Source organism: Pseudonaja textilis, chromosome Z (assembly GCF_049901715.1).
Source record: "Pseudonaja textilis isolate UNSWEBS1 chromosome Z, rPseTex1.2, whole genome shotgun sequence".
In the NCBI taxonomy this organism is placed as follows: Eukaryota; Metazoa; Chordata; class Lepidosauria; order Squamata; family Elapidae; genus Pseudonaja; species Pseudonaja textilis.
The window spans coordinates 1,663,033-1,678,333 of NC_142008.1; the positions used below are offsets into that span (position 1 = coordinate 1,663,033).

At 45.5% G+C, this 15,301-nt stretch overlaps 1 protein-coding gene across 1 annotated transcript in view; it reads right to left on the reverse strand.

Moving 5' to 3' along the window:
- Positions 1-15,301, reverse strand: part of PTH1R (parathyroid hormone 1 receptor) — an 82,024-nt gene that overhangs the window by 8,409 nt on the left and 58,314 nt on the right. The window contains 5 exon segments of the mRNA XM_087918160.1: positions 2,240-2,306; positions 3,897-3,957; positions 11,212-11,365; positions 12,966-13,152; positions 14,608-14,702. Coding sequence (XP_087774286.1) covers positions 2,240-2,306; positions 3,897-3,957; positions 11,212-11,365; positions 12,966-13,152; positions 14,608-14,702 — 564 coding nt within the window.

Consider the following 15,301-nt stretch of genomic DNA (forward strand, 5'->3'; position numbering starts at 1 on the left):
AAAGGAAGGAGAAAGAGAAGAAGGTGAACAACGAAGAGGAGGAGAAGTGGACGAGGAGAGAAAGAGACGGATAAAAGAAGGAGAAGGAAGAGAAAGAAGAAGGAGAAGGAGAAGAAGGAGGGGAAAGGATGAAGGAGCAAGGAGAAGAAAGAGAAGGAGAAAGAAAAAGGAAGAAGAGGGAAAAAGGAGGAAAGAAGAAAAGGAAGGAGAAGAAGGAGGAGGGAAGGAAAAAGAATGCAGAAAGACAAAGAGAAGGAGAAGAAGGACAAGAAAGAGGAGGAGAAGAGAGAAGGAAGAAAAAGGAGTAAGAAAGAAAAAAGGAGAGGGAGGAAAAGGAGGGAGGAACATGAAGGGAAGGAGAGATAATTTAATACCAATAAAAGTGCCCCTTTGGGCAATTAGCATCTCTAAAACCTACGCCACATTTTTAAATATATATATTTAAAATTACACACCTACTTCCTATTCCCTCTCTCCCATTGCAGCGAGGAAAAAAAATAGAAACTGCACTCCAATCAAACCCACCCGGAGGGTTAATTTTGTGGGGAGGGGGCACTGGGCACAGAAGCCTTCAGAAGGGCGCTGCAGGGCGTTGCAAAAACCAAGGGCATCGCTCGCTCGCTCCCTAACCTGGTTTGAGGTCTAACCGCAGGCTATTCCAGTTATCCTGCCGCCCCCTCACCCCCCACCGTTTGATGGACCACCCAGACATCCTGGAGGGATGAGAATGGAAGAAGCTGGCCGGAGACTACTGGTCAAGCGCCAGCCCTGAAAAAAATCTTTCCATTTACGGTCCACTGACCACAAAACAATGGTTTGCCCAGCGTGGACGTTGGGTTTGTTTTGCTGAAAATAAATTCTCCAGGCCGGGAAGCCCGGCTCAGTTTTCCGCCAATGTTGTCTTCCCCACGTCCGAAGGAAGCCGAGAATGGCTTTGATTTGACGTCTGCAGACCCCCAGCCCCCAAGGGATTGGGGTGGCTTCATTCATGCCACGGGGTTGTGTGTCTGTGTGTCTGTGTCTGTGTGTGTCAGTTAATTGTGCCTTGCAGTCTGGGGATGATAGATCTCTCTCAAGAGCTGCGATTTCTCACCAATTGTACGAATTTGGCTGGAGGTTTCCGAAATAAAGTGGATAATTCTACTTGAACGGGATGGCCTAGAGGGAGTCCTCGACATACGGCCGTTTGTTTAGCGACTGAAGGGACCGTTTTTCACACTTACGGCCATTACAGTATCCCCAGAGTCAACGTGAGCAAAATTTGGGATGCTTGGCAACTGACTCGTATTTATGACTGTCTTTCTGATGATCAACATCAAGGGGGACAGCCAGATTCATTTAACGACCATGATACTCACTTTTAAACACAGCAGTAATTCGCTTAATGACTGTGGCAAGCAAGGTGGCAAAACGGGGTTAAAAAAATCACTGAACAACAGTTTGGCTTAGCAGCAGAAATGTTTGGATCAAATGCGGACGTAAGTTGAAGACTACCTGTAAAAGGCCTCCTGCCTTGAGGGTTGGAGTAGATGACCTCTCGGATCCCTTCCAGCCCTAGGATTTTATGTTCTGCCTGAGGTATTCCAGGAATTGGAATCTTTCCCTCTCAAAGCATGGCTGGTTGGGGGATTCTGGGAGTTGGAGTCCTCCCCTCTTAAAGCATCCTGGGTGGGGGATTCTGGGAGTTGGAGTCCTCCCCTCTTAAAGCATCCCGGCAGGGGGATTCTGGGAGTTGGAGTCCTCCTCTTAAAGCATCCTGGCTGGGGGATTCTGGGAGTTGGAGTCCACCCCTCTTAAAGCAACCTGGCTGGGGGATTCTGGGAGTTGGAGTCCTCTCCTCTTAAAGCATCCTGGGTGGGGATTCTGGGAGTTGGAGTCCTCCTCTTAAAGCATCCTGGGTGGGGATTCTGGGAGTTGGAGTCCTCCTCTTAAAGCATCCCGGCAGGGGGATTCTGGGAGTTGGAGTCCTCCCTCTTAAAGCATCCTGGGTGGGGGATTCTGGGAGTTGGAGTCCTCCCCTCTTAAAGCATCCTGGCTGGGGGATTCTGGGAGTTGGAATCCTCCCCTCTTAAAACATTCTGAGATTGAGAAATTCTGATTTAAATGACAGGCAAGGTCTGTAAAAACTAGACACGGCTTTCCCTGTAAAACCCTGTCCGCCATTCTTGACTTTTTTGAACCCTGCCTGTTGATTTCTCCCCTTTTCCCCTTCCCAGACTCCTCCTTGGCTCCAACTCACCAACACGGCCGTGAGGATAGGCACCTGGACAAACCACTTGAAATACCTGGCGCTTAAATCCCAGCATCTGTCAAGAAAAGAGGACAGACACCCTGACAAAACCGCTTCATGCATCTGATTTTGTTGTAAAGTAGGTAGCTTTCGGCTCTAGGAACTGTTTTCAAGAACTTCTATAACCTTCATATATCAAAAGACTTGTGGAAATCATCCCCACACATGGCCAGGAAAGCAAATTTGTGAGAGGTTGAGCCTCCAGGTAAAGGAGTAGTCTACCTTAAAAAACAACCAGGAAGTGGAGATAAATAAAGAGTAAGGTTTGTCTATTTCGGGAAGTACAGATCTAAACAGGTTGGCTTTTAAGAATGTTTTACAAACCTGGCAACTTTAAGATGTGTGGATTTCAACTCCCAAAATTCTTGGAGTTGAAGTCTGGCTGGGAATTCTTGGAGTTGAAGTCTAGCTGGGAATTCTGGGAGTTGAAGTCCACACATCTTAAAGTTGCCAGATTTGAAAAAAAAACAACAACACTAGCTTTTGTTCATTCCACTGGTATTAAAACATTCTCTTGGCTGTATTTTTTTTTAGCATGGGTTGCTAAATTTGATATATATATATATGAATTTATATAAAGGAGGTAATAAATGGCCCAGCTGGGTTCACGAGGAATAAAAATGTTGTGGTTATTGTGGCTATTAGCAAAACAAATCATATGGCACTCTGGGATTAAAAATATCCTTCAGCGCCAATTATTATTTTTTCCAATCAGACAGGCAGTCACACACACTCACGCTTATTTCGGCAAAGGAGAAAAACATATTTAAAACAGTATCAGAGGGAAACCAAGTTTACAACTCTTTAGAGATGCAAGTCTATTAGTTTGATATATATATACATATAGATGTATAGATATCTATACACGGAGTATGCATATGTGTGTGTGTGTGTGTATAATATATGAATAAAATAATTTGGCAAATATCTAACCATCTATCACAAGGGTCACAACCACCTATCACAAGGGTCTTCAAACTTGGCAAGTTTAAGACTTGTGGACTTCAACTCCCAGAATTCCTGAGCTAACGTGACTGGAGGAGGAATTCTGGGAACTGAAGTCTATGAGTCTTAAAGCAGTCAAGTTTGAAGACCCCTGACCTATATTTTCTATCCTTCATCCTTCCATCCATCCATCCATCCATCCATCCATCCATCCATCCATCCATCCAGTCATCTCTATTACCGGTTTGTCTGCATCTATTATCTCTCTGTCTCTTATCTTCTATCTTTATTGTATCTATATATTTATCTAGCAATCATTTATCTATCTATCTATCATCTATCTATCCATCCATTCATCTTACCTACCTATCATTTCTATCACATCCATCCATCCGTGTCTGTCTATCTGTCTGTCCGTCCGTCCATCCTTCCATCCATCGATCTATCAGTCACCCATCTATCTTTTACCTCCATCTATCTTTGTCAAATTATTTCTGTTCCATGTTTATAGTGTCTCGTGTTTTTTTTTTATTGACTTCTTGATTTTGTGCAGAAATAAAAAAATAAAACGTTTACCACAGGATTCAAAGTCAGATAAGCTTGAAAGAAAAAAAGAAAGAAAGAAAGAAAGAAATTCACATGGAACAAACTCGGGACTTACTCGGTGTCTGCTAACGTCGCTCGAAGCGTTGCCCAGATTGTGACAAACACAGCCGGAAGGCCTGAAAGATAGAAAGTTAAATGCATGGATGAGTTTCAGAATCGATATTTCATATTTGTCTACAGCAACCTCCCTGGTGTGTGTGTGTGTACGTGTGTGTGTGTGTGTATGTGTGTGTATGTGAAATGGGGAGGGTCGTGTTGTTGTATGGTTAGCATTTTACTTGAGGTACAACTGACTGGGTTCAAATTACAGGTACCCCTGGACTTACGACCACAATTGAACGCAAAATGTCCATTGCTCAGTGTGACGACTGTTGAGTTTTGCCCCATTTTACAACCTTTCTCGCCACCGTTGTTAAGCGAATCATTACAGTTGTTAAATTAGCCACACGGTTGTTAAGTGAATGTGGCTCCCCCATTGGGGGGGGAGTTTGCAAAAGGGGACGTGTCAACGGCCATAAATATATGAGGATCAGCGGCCGAGGCGTCTGAATTTTGATCACGTGACTCGTGGGGGATGTGGCAACGGTCGTAAGCGTGAAAAATGGTCACGACTCCTCTTGTTCAGCGCCGTCATCACTTAAAACAGTCACTAAATGAACTGTTGTAAGTCAAGGGCTACTATTTCAGACACCGGATGTGAAGGCCCAGCTCTTTGCAAGGGTCCATGACAGTAGAATGGTGGCAGGAAAGAGGAGGCGGAAGGGCTGATGGCGGCCGTTTTTAGGAGAGTTGATGGGTCAGGATGAGGGCAGCCCTTCCAGGAGAAGGTGGACAGGGCTATCTATGTGGTCACTCAGGGTCAGCCCTGACATAGGTCATCAGTCAATCAATCAGGGTGAACCGTTGGCTCTCTTGAGATCTCCGAAACACAAGCCGAGCTTCCTCCCTCCCTTTCCCTTTTCTTCCTTCTTTCTTTTCTTCCTTCCTTCTCCTCATTCCCACCTCTTTCCTCCCTCCCTCCCTCCTCCTTTTCCTCTGCTCTTCTCTCCTTTTTCTGTCCTTCCTTCCTTCCTTCCCTTTTTACTTCTTCTTCCCTTTCCTCTGCCTTTCTTTCCTTTTTTTCTTTCCGTCTTCCTTCCTCCCCTCCCCCTTTTCCTTCTCTCCTTCCCCTTTATCTGTACTTCTCTCTTTTTCTTCTTCCTTCCTCTTTCCCTTCCTCCTCCCCTTTTTCCTTCCTTCCCCTTTTCCTGTGTCCTTCTCTCCTTTTTCTTTCATTCTTCCCTTCCTTCCCCTTTCTTTCTTTCTTTCCTTCCTTCCTTCCTTCCTTCCTTCCTTCCTTCCTTCCTTCCTTCTTCCTTCCTTCCTTCCTTCCTTCCTTCCTTCCTTCCTTCCTTTCTCCCTCCCTCCCTCCCTCCCTCCCTCCCTCCCTCTCTTTCTTTCCCGCCTTTCTCATAGGAAAATTCCCATGGGTTATTTCCAGTTTAGGCTGCTGCTGTTGTCCACAGCATTTCGGCCACCTCCCCTGCCTCCGTCCACCCCTAGAGGCAAAAGATTAAATAAGCCAAAAGCTTATTACTAAGAGCCTCGGTGGCGCAGTGGTCAGAGTGCAGTACTGCAGGCTACTTCTGTTGGCTGCCCGCTGCCTGTAATTTGGCAGTTCGAATCTCATCAGGTTAAAGGTTGACTCGGCCTCCCATCCTCCCAAGGCGGGTAAAAGGAAGACCCAGATTGTTGGGGGCAAGAGGCTGGCTCTGTAAACCACTTAGAGAGGGCTGGAAAGCACTATATAGCGATGTATAAGTCTAAACGCTTTTGCTGTTGCTAGTGATATGGCTATTTTTTTTTTTTAAAAAAAGGATTTTCCAAGTATTTGCAGCTCCATAAGAAAAAGGCAGAATTTTACAGACCCCATTTGGAAATTATTTGCGGGTTATTAGCAATAGACAATCCCGAAATAAGCGGCCTTCTGTTTAACCCTTTCTGGTGCACAGCGATAGAACAATAAATGTGGAAAGGACGTCACCAGGTGATGACCATTTGGTGAATAGAGACCATATAGCCAAACATTCTTCTGGAAGACTAGATAGCAAAACATTTAATTTGCTATCCTGTTCTCTGGCTGGATTTAATCCAGTTTAAGAAGCCAAATCTTCTTTTTCTCACATTTTTTCCAGCCTGTTCTACCTTCTGATTTGGCTGTCGAAGCTAGACAATACGGCACCTATCTCTGGGATAAACCTTTATCTGCACGGACAGAGGGATTTTTTTAGCCCCTGTGAGCCAACTTCCCAAGCCTTTGGCAGAGAGAAATAAATAAAATAAAAACCTCCACAGCCTCATTTATTTTATGATCACATAAAGTAATGTAATTTACAGCCTGTGTCCACTTTTTGAAAGTCATGTTGCAAGCTGGACTGTAACAAGCAGCAGCTTATGAGATAATAAAAGAAAATTGGTTAATTTTTTGAGGGAGAGAATGTTTTTTTTCCCTTTTTCTTTATGGTAGATGAGTCTGTTAACGCAGATCAGAACCTTCCAGGTCCAGAGCCAACGTTTCAAGGAATATTTTCCCGCTTCCAAAGTAAAAAAACCCTGCTTTTTCTTCGCAAAAAGTTTCTCTTTTTGTTGCATTTTTTAAAAAAAGAACTCCTTTCGCAAGCGGTGGCATAATCTGAATTTTGGTTTTATGATCCCATGGGATGGATGAGGGGAGGGAGACATCGATGTGGGGGAACATGGTGAGGGCTAAGGGTGCCCGTTTTCAATTTTTGGAGGAACAACAAGCCGTCAATCAAAGAAAATGACAGAAAGATGACACCCGACAGGCTGTGATGTGGGCAGGATTGTTGCATTGCATGAAATTTCTGAACTTCAATGCTGGAATCGTTGCAGGTGTTTCTTAAACCTGTTGGATTCATCTTGCAACCTGCCTGCGACTCTAAAAACCAAAATGCCACAAGCGACAACTGCAACAACGCCGCACAACCTCGAATTATTGCCCGGAAATTAACAGCTTTGATTTACGGGCAGTCCTCAACTTACGACCGCAATCGAGGTATTTGGGGTTTCCTTTGTAAATTATTTTGGTTGTTGAGTTGAGTCAAAGACCAGAACTGGGATTCTCAGAATGACGAGGATCAACACTCAACCGATAAAGACTGAGATATTATTCATTCGGGGGCAATAACAATACAGATAGTCCTCGACTTACAACGGTTCATTTAGTGACCAAAGTTACAGCGGCACTGAAAAAAGGGACCCAGGACCGCTTTTCACACTTAACGACCGTTCCATCATCCCCGTGTTCATGTGATCAAAATTCAGATGCTTGGCAATTGACTCGTATTTATGACGGTTGCCGTGTCCCGGGGGTCACATGTGATCCCCTTTTGCGAACAAAGCCAATGGGGGAAGCAGGGTTTGCTTAATGACCGGGTTACTTACTTAACGACTGCAGGGGTTCACTTAACAATGATGGCAAGAAAGGTTGTTCATTGGAGATGGGGGAATTCACTTAACAACTGTTCTCACTTGGCAAAGGAAATTTTGGGTCAAATATGGTCATAAGTTGAGGACTGCCTGCAATGGTGATTATTTCCTGCGATGATATTTTTTTAAAAAATCTTGGTGGTAGACACGACAGTACAGGTAGTCCTTGACTTACAGCTGTTCATTTAGTGACCGTTCAAAGTTATAACGGCCCTGAAAAAGGGGACTTAGGACTACTTTTTGCGCTGATGAGTGGTGCAATATCTCCATGATCACATGACCAAATTCAGGCAATTGGCAACTGACTCATATTTATGACGGGTGCAGCTTCCCAGAGTTACATGATCCCCTTTTGCGACCGTCTGATCAGCAAAGCCATCGTGGAAGCCAGATTCACTTAACAACCGTGTGAGTAACTGCAGTGATTCTCTTAACAATTGTGGCAAGAAAAGTCATAAAAAGGGGCTAAACTCACTTAACAAAGGTCTCACTTAACAACGGAAATGTTGGCTCAGTTGGAGTCATAAGTTGAAGTCTACCTGTATCTACAGACAGCAGAAGAGAAGAGAAAGAACTGGACAAAGTCACAAAAGGAAGCAAAGGTAGGATCAATGGTGATAGCGCCTTGGATGCCGTCCCAAAATATTGGGAGCATCCCTTGAACACTGTCTGCATTGACAAATTTCCTGTCGGTCAATTGCAAAAGGCAACTTGACTCGGAACAGCTGACACTCTGTGACAATCCATCAAACAGTCATATCTGCTTATCTCAGGTCCTTGGCCAGGGCTCGAGAGGTAGACCAAAGGGTCAAATCCAGTCTGAACACCTGGCTACCTGTGCAACCAGCCTTAATAACAACATCTGGATGGGTGGAACACTGCTGGCATTGACCATTTCATCACCCGTCAATTGCAGAAGGCAGCTTGACTAGGAACAGCTTAAATCCTGCGGCGAGACCTTTAACCCCATCACACAACCCCATCTGGATCTCCCAGGTCCATTGGAAGGACTCCAGAGGTAGACCTAAAGGCCAAACCAGTCTCAACATCTGGCTGGTCCTGTGACCAACCCTATAATAATATTACGTACTAAGATGTTTCTAAGAGAATGGTGGAGGATCAGCCTGAACTTGTGGTCTCCTGGAATTGCAAGGTCAACCTGGTGGCCCACTCAGGAAGGCCCTAATTCCAAAGGCTCAGCCAATGAGAATGGCCCTCGTGGATTAGGTCAGGGTCTCAACCTTGGCTACTTTAAGACTTGTGGACTTCAACTCCCAGAGGTCTGGAACTCTGGGAGTTGAAGTCCACAAGTCTTAAAGTGGCCAAGGTTGGAGACCCCTGGATTAGGTGGTTTGCTGGCTGAGGAACTCTGGGAGTTGAAGTCCACAAGTCTTAAAGTGGCCAAGGTTGGAGACCCTGGATTAGGAAGCTCCATGGTTCTCTTGCGAAACTTTTCATGGATTTGAGAGTGACGGTATCACAAACTCTCTAAAATGTCCCCCTCTCACACACCCCTCCATGCTTCTACAAAATGTCCACCTTCCCCTTGGTCAGCCCAAGCTATTTTGGAGATCTTAAATGTTTCTTTCCTTGACGCCTGCAAGCAGAAAACAGACCTTGGTTAATGATCTGCCCACCACTGCATCCCACATCCTGTTTTCAGCTAAAATTGCAGCTTTCCGTTCTCGTGTCCAGACAAATGTGCTCAGGGTAAACTCGAAGACCTGACCTTGATGGCAGGGAAGAAGAAGAAGAAGGAGGAGGAGGAGGAGGAGGAGGAGGAGGAGGAGGAGGAGGAGGAGGAGGAGGAGGAGAAGAAGAAGAAGAGAAGGAGGAGGAGGAGGAAGAAGAAGAAGAAGAGAAGGAGGAGGAGGGGAGGAGGAGGGAGGAGAAGAAGAGAAGGAGAAGGAGAAGAAGAAGAAGAGAGGAGGAGGAGGAGGAGGAGGAGGAGGAGGAGAAGAAGAAGAAGAAGAAGAAGAAGAAGAAGAAGAAGAAGAGAAGGGGAGGAGGAGGAGGAGGGAGAAGGAGGAGGAGGAGGAGGAGGAGGAAGAAGAAGAAGAAGAAGAGAGAAGGAGGAGGAGGAAGAAGAAGAAGAAGAAGGAGGAGGAGGGGAGGAGGAGGAGGAGGAGAAGAAGAGAAGGAGAAGGAGAAGAAGAAGAAGAGAAGGAGGAGGAGGAGGGAGGAGGAGGAGGAGGAGGAGGAGGAGGAGGAGGAGAAGAAGAAGAAGAAGAAGAAGAAGAAGAAGAAGAAGAAGAAGAAGAAGAAGAAGAAAGAAGAAGAAGAAGAAGAAGAAGAAAGTTTGATGGAAACATTTCTCCTGTCTAGGGAGTTGAGGAGGTTCCACAGACATGTTCTGAGGGACTTGGGAGTCCTTTGTGGGTCCTTCAAAATGTCCTCCTGACCTTCTCCTGTAGAATACCTTGTTGAAAGATTTAAGATAGAGGAACTCAAGGTCAGGTCTGGGAGCTCCAAAGCCACGTAAACCATGAAGTCAGATCTTTCCAGGTCAAATAGACTAAGAGATCATTTCCACCCAAGTGTCTTCTGGAGCCTTCTGAGCCACATTGGAGGGATGTTGAAGGTATTTTGGACAACGTTAGCTGAACAACTCTAAGGGGAACCCATTTATCCCTAGTGCAAAAGTAAAAAGTCTAGAAAAAAAAGGGGTGATTGATTTATCTGGATGCATATTTTTCAAGAAAGTGGAGAAGAACAGAAGCAGGCTGATCATTAGAAAAAGTTGACTTTTGACATGCCATCTGTAGTTCCCCAAGAAATAGGATAACTCTGAAATTTGCCCTCTAGACAAAAAACCAACCTCTGACCAGTAGCCACCAGTCTTCAGTTGAAGAAGCATCTAACTAGCCACGTCCCTCTAGATGATATATGCTAAACTAGAGGAGAATATTTATAGTTTGGGGTTGAACTGTGGGGTCCTTGCTGCTCTCTGAGTTTGTTGGGTTTTTTCTGCACATGACCCAACTAAGTAACATCTTCAGTGTAGAAGGCAGTGGAGTTTACAGAGAGGAGGAGGAGGAGGAGGAGGAGGAGGAGGACGAGGAGGAGGAGGACGACGACGACCGTGGGGTCCTTGGGGCTCTCTGAGCTGGGTGGTTTTCTTGCAGAGGCTTCATCACCCAACCAGGTAACATGAACAGTGCTGAAAGCTAGAACCTCCACTCATTAGCACTGATAGAATTACCTAGTTGGGTCATGAAATGTCTGCTGGAAAACAACCAAGCCCAGAGATCCTCAAGGACCCCGTGGTTCCACGATCAACTATGACCAACCATGTGGAAGCTGATGGAAGAGAGACCTTCATCACCTGTGCATCACTTTAAACTTCTCTGGGAATTCATACCTCAAGTCATGAAGACAGCTCAAGTCACTAGGAGCTCATTCTCGCTCCTTCTAAATTCCACAAAAACGTTCAGGAGAAATTCAGGAACGATTTGATTCGAAGTCAATATTTGTCAATCACGTCTAAAGACCTTTAATGGGTTGATTAGGTCCATCTAGTTGGGGTTGACTCTTATCCAGCACATAGGTGGACCTTCTCCAGAAGGAAGGATCTTATTTAAATCATGATTTAATCCAGGGGTCTCCAACCTTGGCCACTTTAAGACTTGTAGACTTCAATTCCCAGAATTCCTCAGCCAGCAGAGCTGTATCACCATTTCCATAAACCACACCCTTCCACCAACATCTATAGGGGTTTCCGAGAGGATGTTCTAGTCATCGCATTTTGGAACCATCTTTCTACCTCACCTTTATCTCTCCTTCTTTATTTTTACCCCAAAACACCGAAGGACGAGCGGTGGGAGGTGCTTGTAGACCCCTCATGGCCAAGAGGCCAACGTCTGAGAGAAAGACCAACTCACCCCAACCGAACATCGTGAATCCGCAGAGGTATTTCTTCTCCGAGAAGAAGGCCATGAATATGAGGCTGTGAAGGTAGAGACCTTCCACCAGGATCCAGTAGTAACTGGTGGCCAGGAAGTACAGGAAGAGAGTCACGACTAATTTGCAGCCCACCTGGGGAGGGTAAGGAGAGGAGTACTAAGAGAAAGAGAGAGGGAGAGGAAGAGAAAAAGACAGGGAGGGAGAGGAAGAGAAAGAGAGGGAGAGAAAGAGAAAGAGAGAGGGAGAGAAAGAGAGGGAGAGAAAGAGAGAGGGAGAGAAATAGAAAAAGACAGAGAGAGGGAGAGGGAGAGAGAGGGGAGGGAGCGGAGAGAAAGAGAGAAAGAGAAAGAGAGAGAAAGAGAAAGAGAAGGAGAGAAAGAGAGAGGGAGAAAAATAGAAAAAGACAGAGAGAGGGAGGGAGAGAGGGGAGGGAGAGGGAGAGAAAGAGAGAGAAAGAGAGGGGAGAGAAAGAGAGAGGAGAGAAATAGAAAAAAGACAGAGAGAGGGAGAGGGAGAGAGAGAGGGAGGAGCGGGAGAGAAAGAGAGAAAGAGAAAGAGAGAGAAAGAGAAAGAGAGGAGAGAAAGAGAGAGGAGAAAATAGAAAAGACAGAGAGAGGGAGGGAGAGAGGGAGAGGAGAGGGAGAGAAAGAGAGGGAGAGAAAGAGAGAGGGAGAGAAATAGAAAAAGACAGAGAGAGGGAGAGGGAGAGAGAGGGAGGGAGCGGAGAGAAAGAGAGAAAGAGAAAGAGAGAGAAAGAGAAAGAGAGGGGGAGAGAAAGAGAGAGGGAGAAAAATAGAAAAGACAGAGAGAGGGAGGGAGAGAGGGAGGGAGAGGGAGAGAAAGAGAGAGAAAGAGAGGGAGAGAAAGAGAGAGGGAGAGAAACAGAAAAGACAGAGGGAGGAGGAGAGGGAGAGAAAGAGAAAGAGAGAAAGAGAAAGAGAGGGAGAGAAAGAGAGAGGGAGAGAAACAGAAAAAGACAGAGGGAGGGAGGGAGAGGGAGAGAAAGAGAAAGAGAGGGAGAGAAAGAGAGAGGGAGAGAAACAGAAAAAGACAGAGAAAGAGAGGGAGAGAAAGAGAGAGAAAGAGAAAGAGAGGGAGAAAAAGAGAGGGAGAGAAAGAGAGAGAAATAGAAAAAGACAGAGAGGGAGGGAAGGAGGGAGAGGGAGAGAAAGAGAAAGAGAGGGAGAGGAAGAGAGGGAGAGGGAGAGAAAGAGAGAGGGAGAGGAAGAGAGGAAGGGAGGGAGAGGAAGGGAGAGAAGGGAGGATTAATTGACAATATTGATAAGTCTTCCTCTGGGCATCATAGATGGACCAGATTTGACATTTAACAGGTTGTTTAAACTAGGAGTTGGGGAGTTCTAGTCCCGCCTGAGGCATGAAAGGCAGCTGGGTGACTTTGGGCCAATCACCAGAAACTAGTGAGTTCCAGTCCCACTCGAGGCAGAAAAGCTGGTCGGGTGTGCCAATCCTCAGGAAACGGTGAGTTCTAGTCCCGCCTGAGGCATGAAAGCCGGCTGGGAGACTTTGGGCCAGTCCCTCTCTCAGTCTCAGCCCGACCTTGGAAGGTTATTGCTAGGGGGGAAATGGGAGTGGGAGGAAGGCCTAACAGGCAAGCTCACAAGTTATTGATAAAGTAATAAAAGCAGAATAAAAATATCAGATCCATCAAGGAAGTCTTCCGTCCTTCCTTTACTGGGACACGAAGGACGTTTGACAAGTGGGAGAGGCTAACCAGGGTGGAGTTATCCGTTGGGGTAGCTTCCGTCATGGATCTGAACTCATCCTCCTTGATTATTTCCATCTCTTCCAGGGCGGAACCGGAATACAGGATACCATCCTTCACAAAGATGCTGATCGCCCGGAGAATGAAAGAGACAAACAGATGCATGTGGATGTAGTTCCGGGTACAGTGCAAACGTCTGGAACAAGACAAACATGCGAAAGTTCAGGACTCTTGATAAATCTTTGCAAGGGATTTGTTCACAGGCTGACACACAGACACACACACCGGGAGTGGGGATTCGAACCAGTGACTTGAATTCAGCGGAAGCAGACTCAAACACAAGCCAATCTAAGCTACTTGATGGCAAGAGGGGTAGCTTCTAAATTTAATCGGTAAATAAAGAATAAAATTAGCCATAAAAATTAAAATTAACCACGGGTAAGTCCTTGGAACACGGTGGTCTGCTTAACGACCGTTTGATGCTACAACGGCTCTGGGAAAAAAAAGGGACTTAGGACCATTTTTATTTAATCTCAATTTAAATCATTACACTTGTATCTTTTGTCCGTTGGGACCGTTCGGACCATTTTTCACACTTACGACTGTTTCAGGATCCCCGTGGTCACGTGACACATGGCAACAGACTCCTATTTATGACGGTCGCAGTGTCCTGGGGGAGGGGGTTGGTAGACATGTGATCCTTTTTTGCCACTTTCTGACTAGCCAGGTGAATGGGCCGACTTAACACCTGCAGGGATTCACTTAACTACGGTGGCAAGAAACCGCTTTACAGAAACTTTAGGCTCAGTTGTGATTGTTAAGTCAAGGGCTACTTGTATATAAGGAATTCTTTTCCAAGAAAAAAATAAAAATAAAACAAAATAATGAAATAATGAAATAAAATAAAAATACACTACGAAAATAAAATAAAAGTTTAATGGAATAGGAGGCTAGGGTAGGATATAGGTAGGACAGAACAGAACAGAGTAGAATAGGTTAGAATAGAAAAATAGCATAACAAAACAAAACATAGAAGAAAGAAGAAAAGAAAAGATAAAAGAAAAGAAAGGACAAAATTCACTTGTTTTATGAGATGGCAGCTTATATAAAGTTAGAAACCTAAAGAAATAAACAAGATATAGGGCACAGTGCATGAACAGACTGGAAACAAGCAAAAAAATTAGGATTTTCTATACTGCATTTGCTACAATCACCCTTTCATTACATGAAATGCAAAATAATGGCTTAAGAGCCCCATAAAACCAATGTAAAACCATTTAAGGCAGCTAAAAAGTTGTTTAAAAGCCAATGTTGGCCTGTATGTGGGTCAAATAAGTCAAGATGGCAAGGAGCTTTTCAGGAAAAGATTGGACATTCATTTGATTGAGATGGTATAAGATCCCCTGCCTTGGGCAAAGGGTTGGACTAGATGACCTCCAAGTGCCTTCCAGCCTTTAGGGTTCTAGGAATCTATGGTTGTAAATACAGTGCAATGGAAGCCTTGCCCCTTTGCTTGGACATGTGACGGGATGGATGGACCTTCTCAAGGGCTGGGGAATTGGCATTGCTGTAGCTGCCATTTTGACTTTTTTGACCTCCTTAGCAACCCTCACAGAAAAAAGGGGACCTACTAGCCATGGCGCCAACTTACCGGAAATATGCTAAGATCATAACTGCGATTGTCAGCGATCCCAGCGAGATGGAATAACCAACCGTATAAATCAGATAAAGTCGATGAAAGACTTCCTGCAACACACAGAAAGGATGCGCAGAGATGCGTTGGTCAACCTAACAAGGGTGCCCTTCACTTCCCAGAATTCCCCAGCCAGCACTGAATGAAGCCGGCGGCTGGCTGCCTTTGGGCCAAACACTAGGACATGGTGAGTTCTAGTCCTGCCTTAGGCACGAAAGCTGGCTGGGTGACTTTGGGCCAATCACCAGGAGACAGGGAGTTCTGAGTCCCGCCTTAGGCATGAAAGGTAACTGGGAGACTTTGGGCCAACCACCAGGAGACTGGGAATTCTAGTCCCGCCTTAGGCATGAAAGGTAACTGGGAGACTTTGGGCCAATCACCAGGAGACTGGGAATTCTAGTCCCGCCTTAGGCACGAAAGGTAACTGGGAGACTTTGGGCCAACCACCAGGAGACTGGGAATTCTAGTCCCGCCTTAGGCATGAAAGGTAACTGGGAGACTTTGGGCCAATCACCAGGAGACTGGGAGTTCTAGTCCTGCCTTAGGCACGAAAGGTAACTGGGAGACTTTGGGCCAACCACCAAGAGACTGGGAATTCTAGTCCCGCCTTAGGCATGAAAGGTAACTGGGAGACTTTGGGCCAACCACCAGG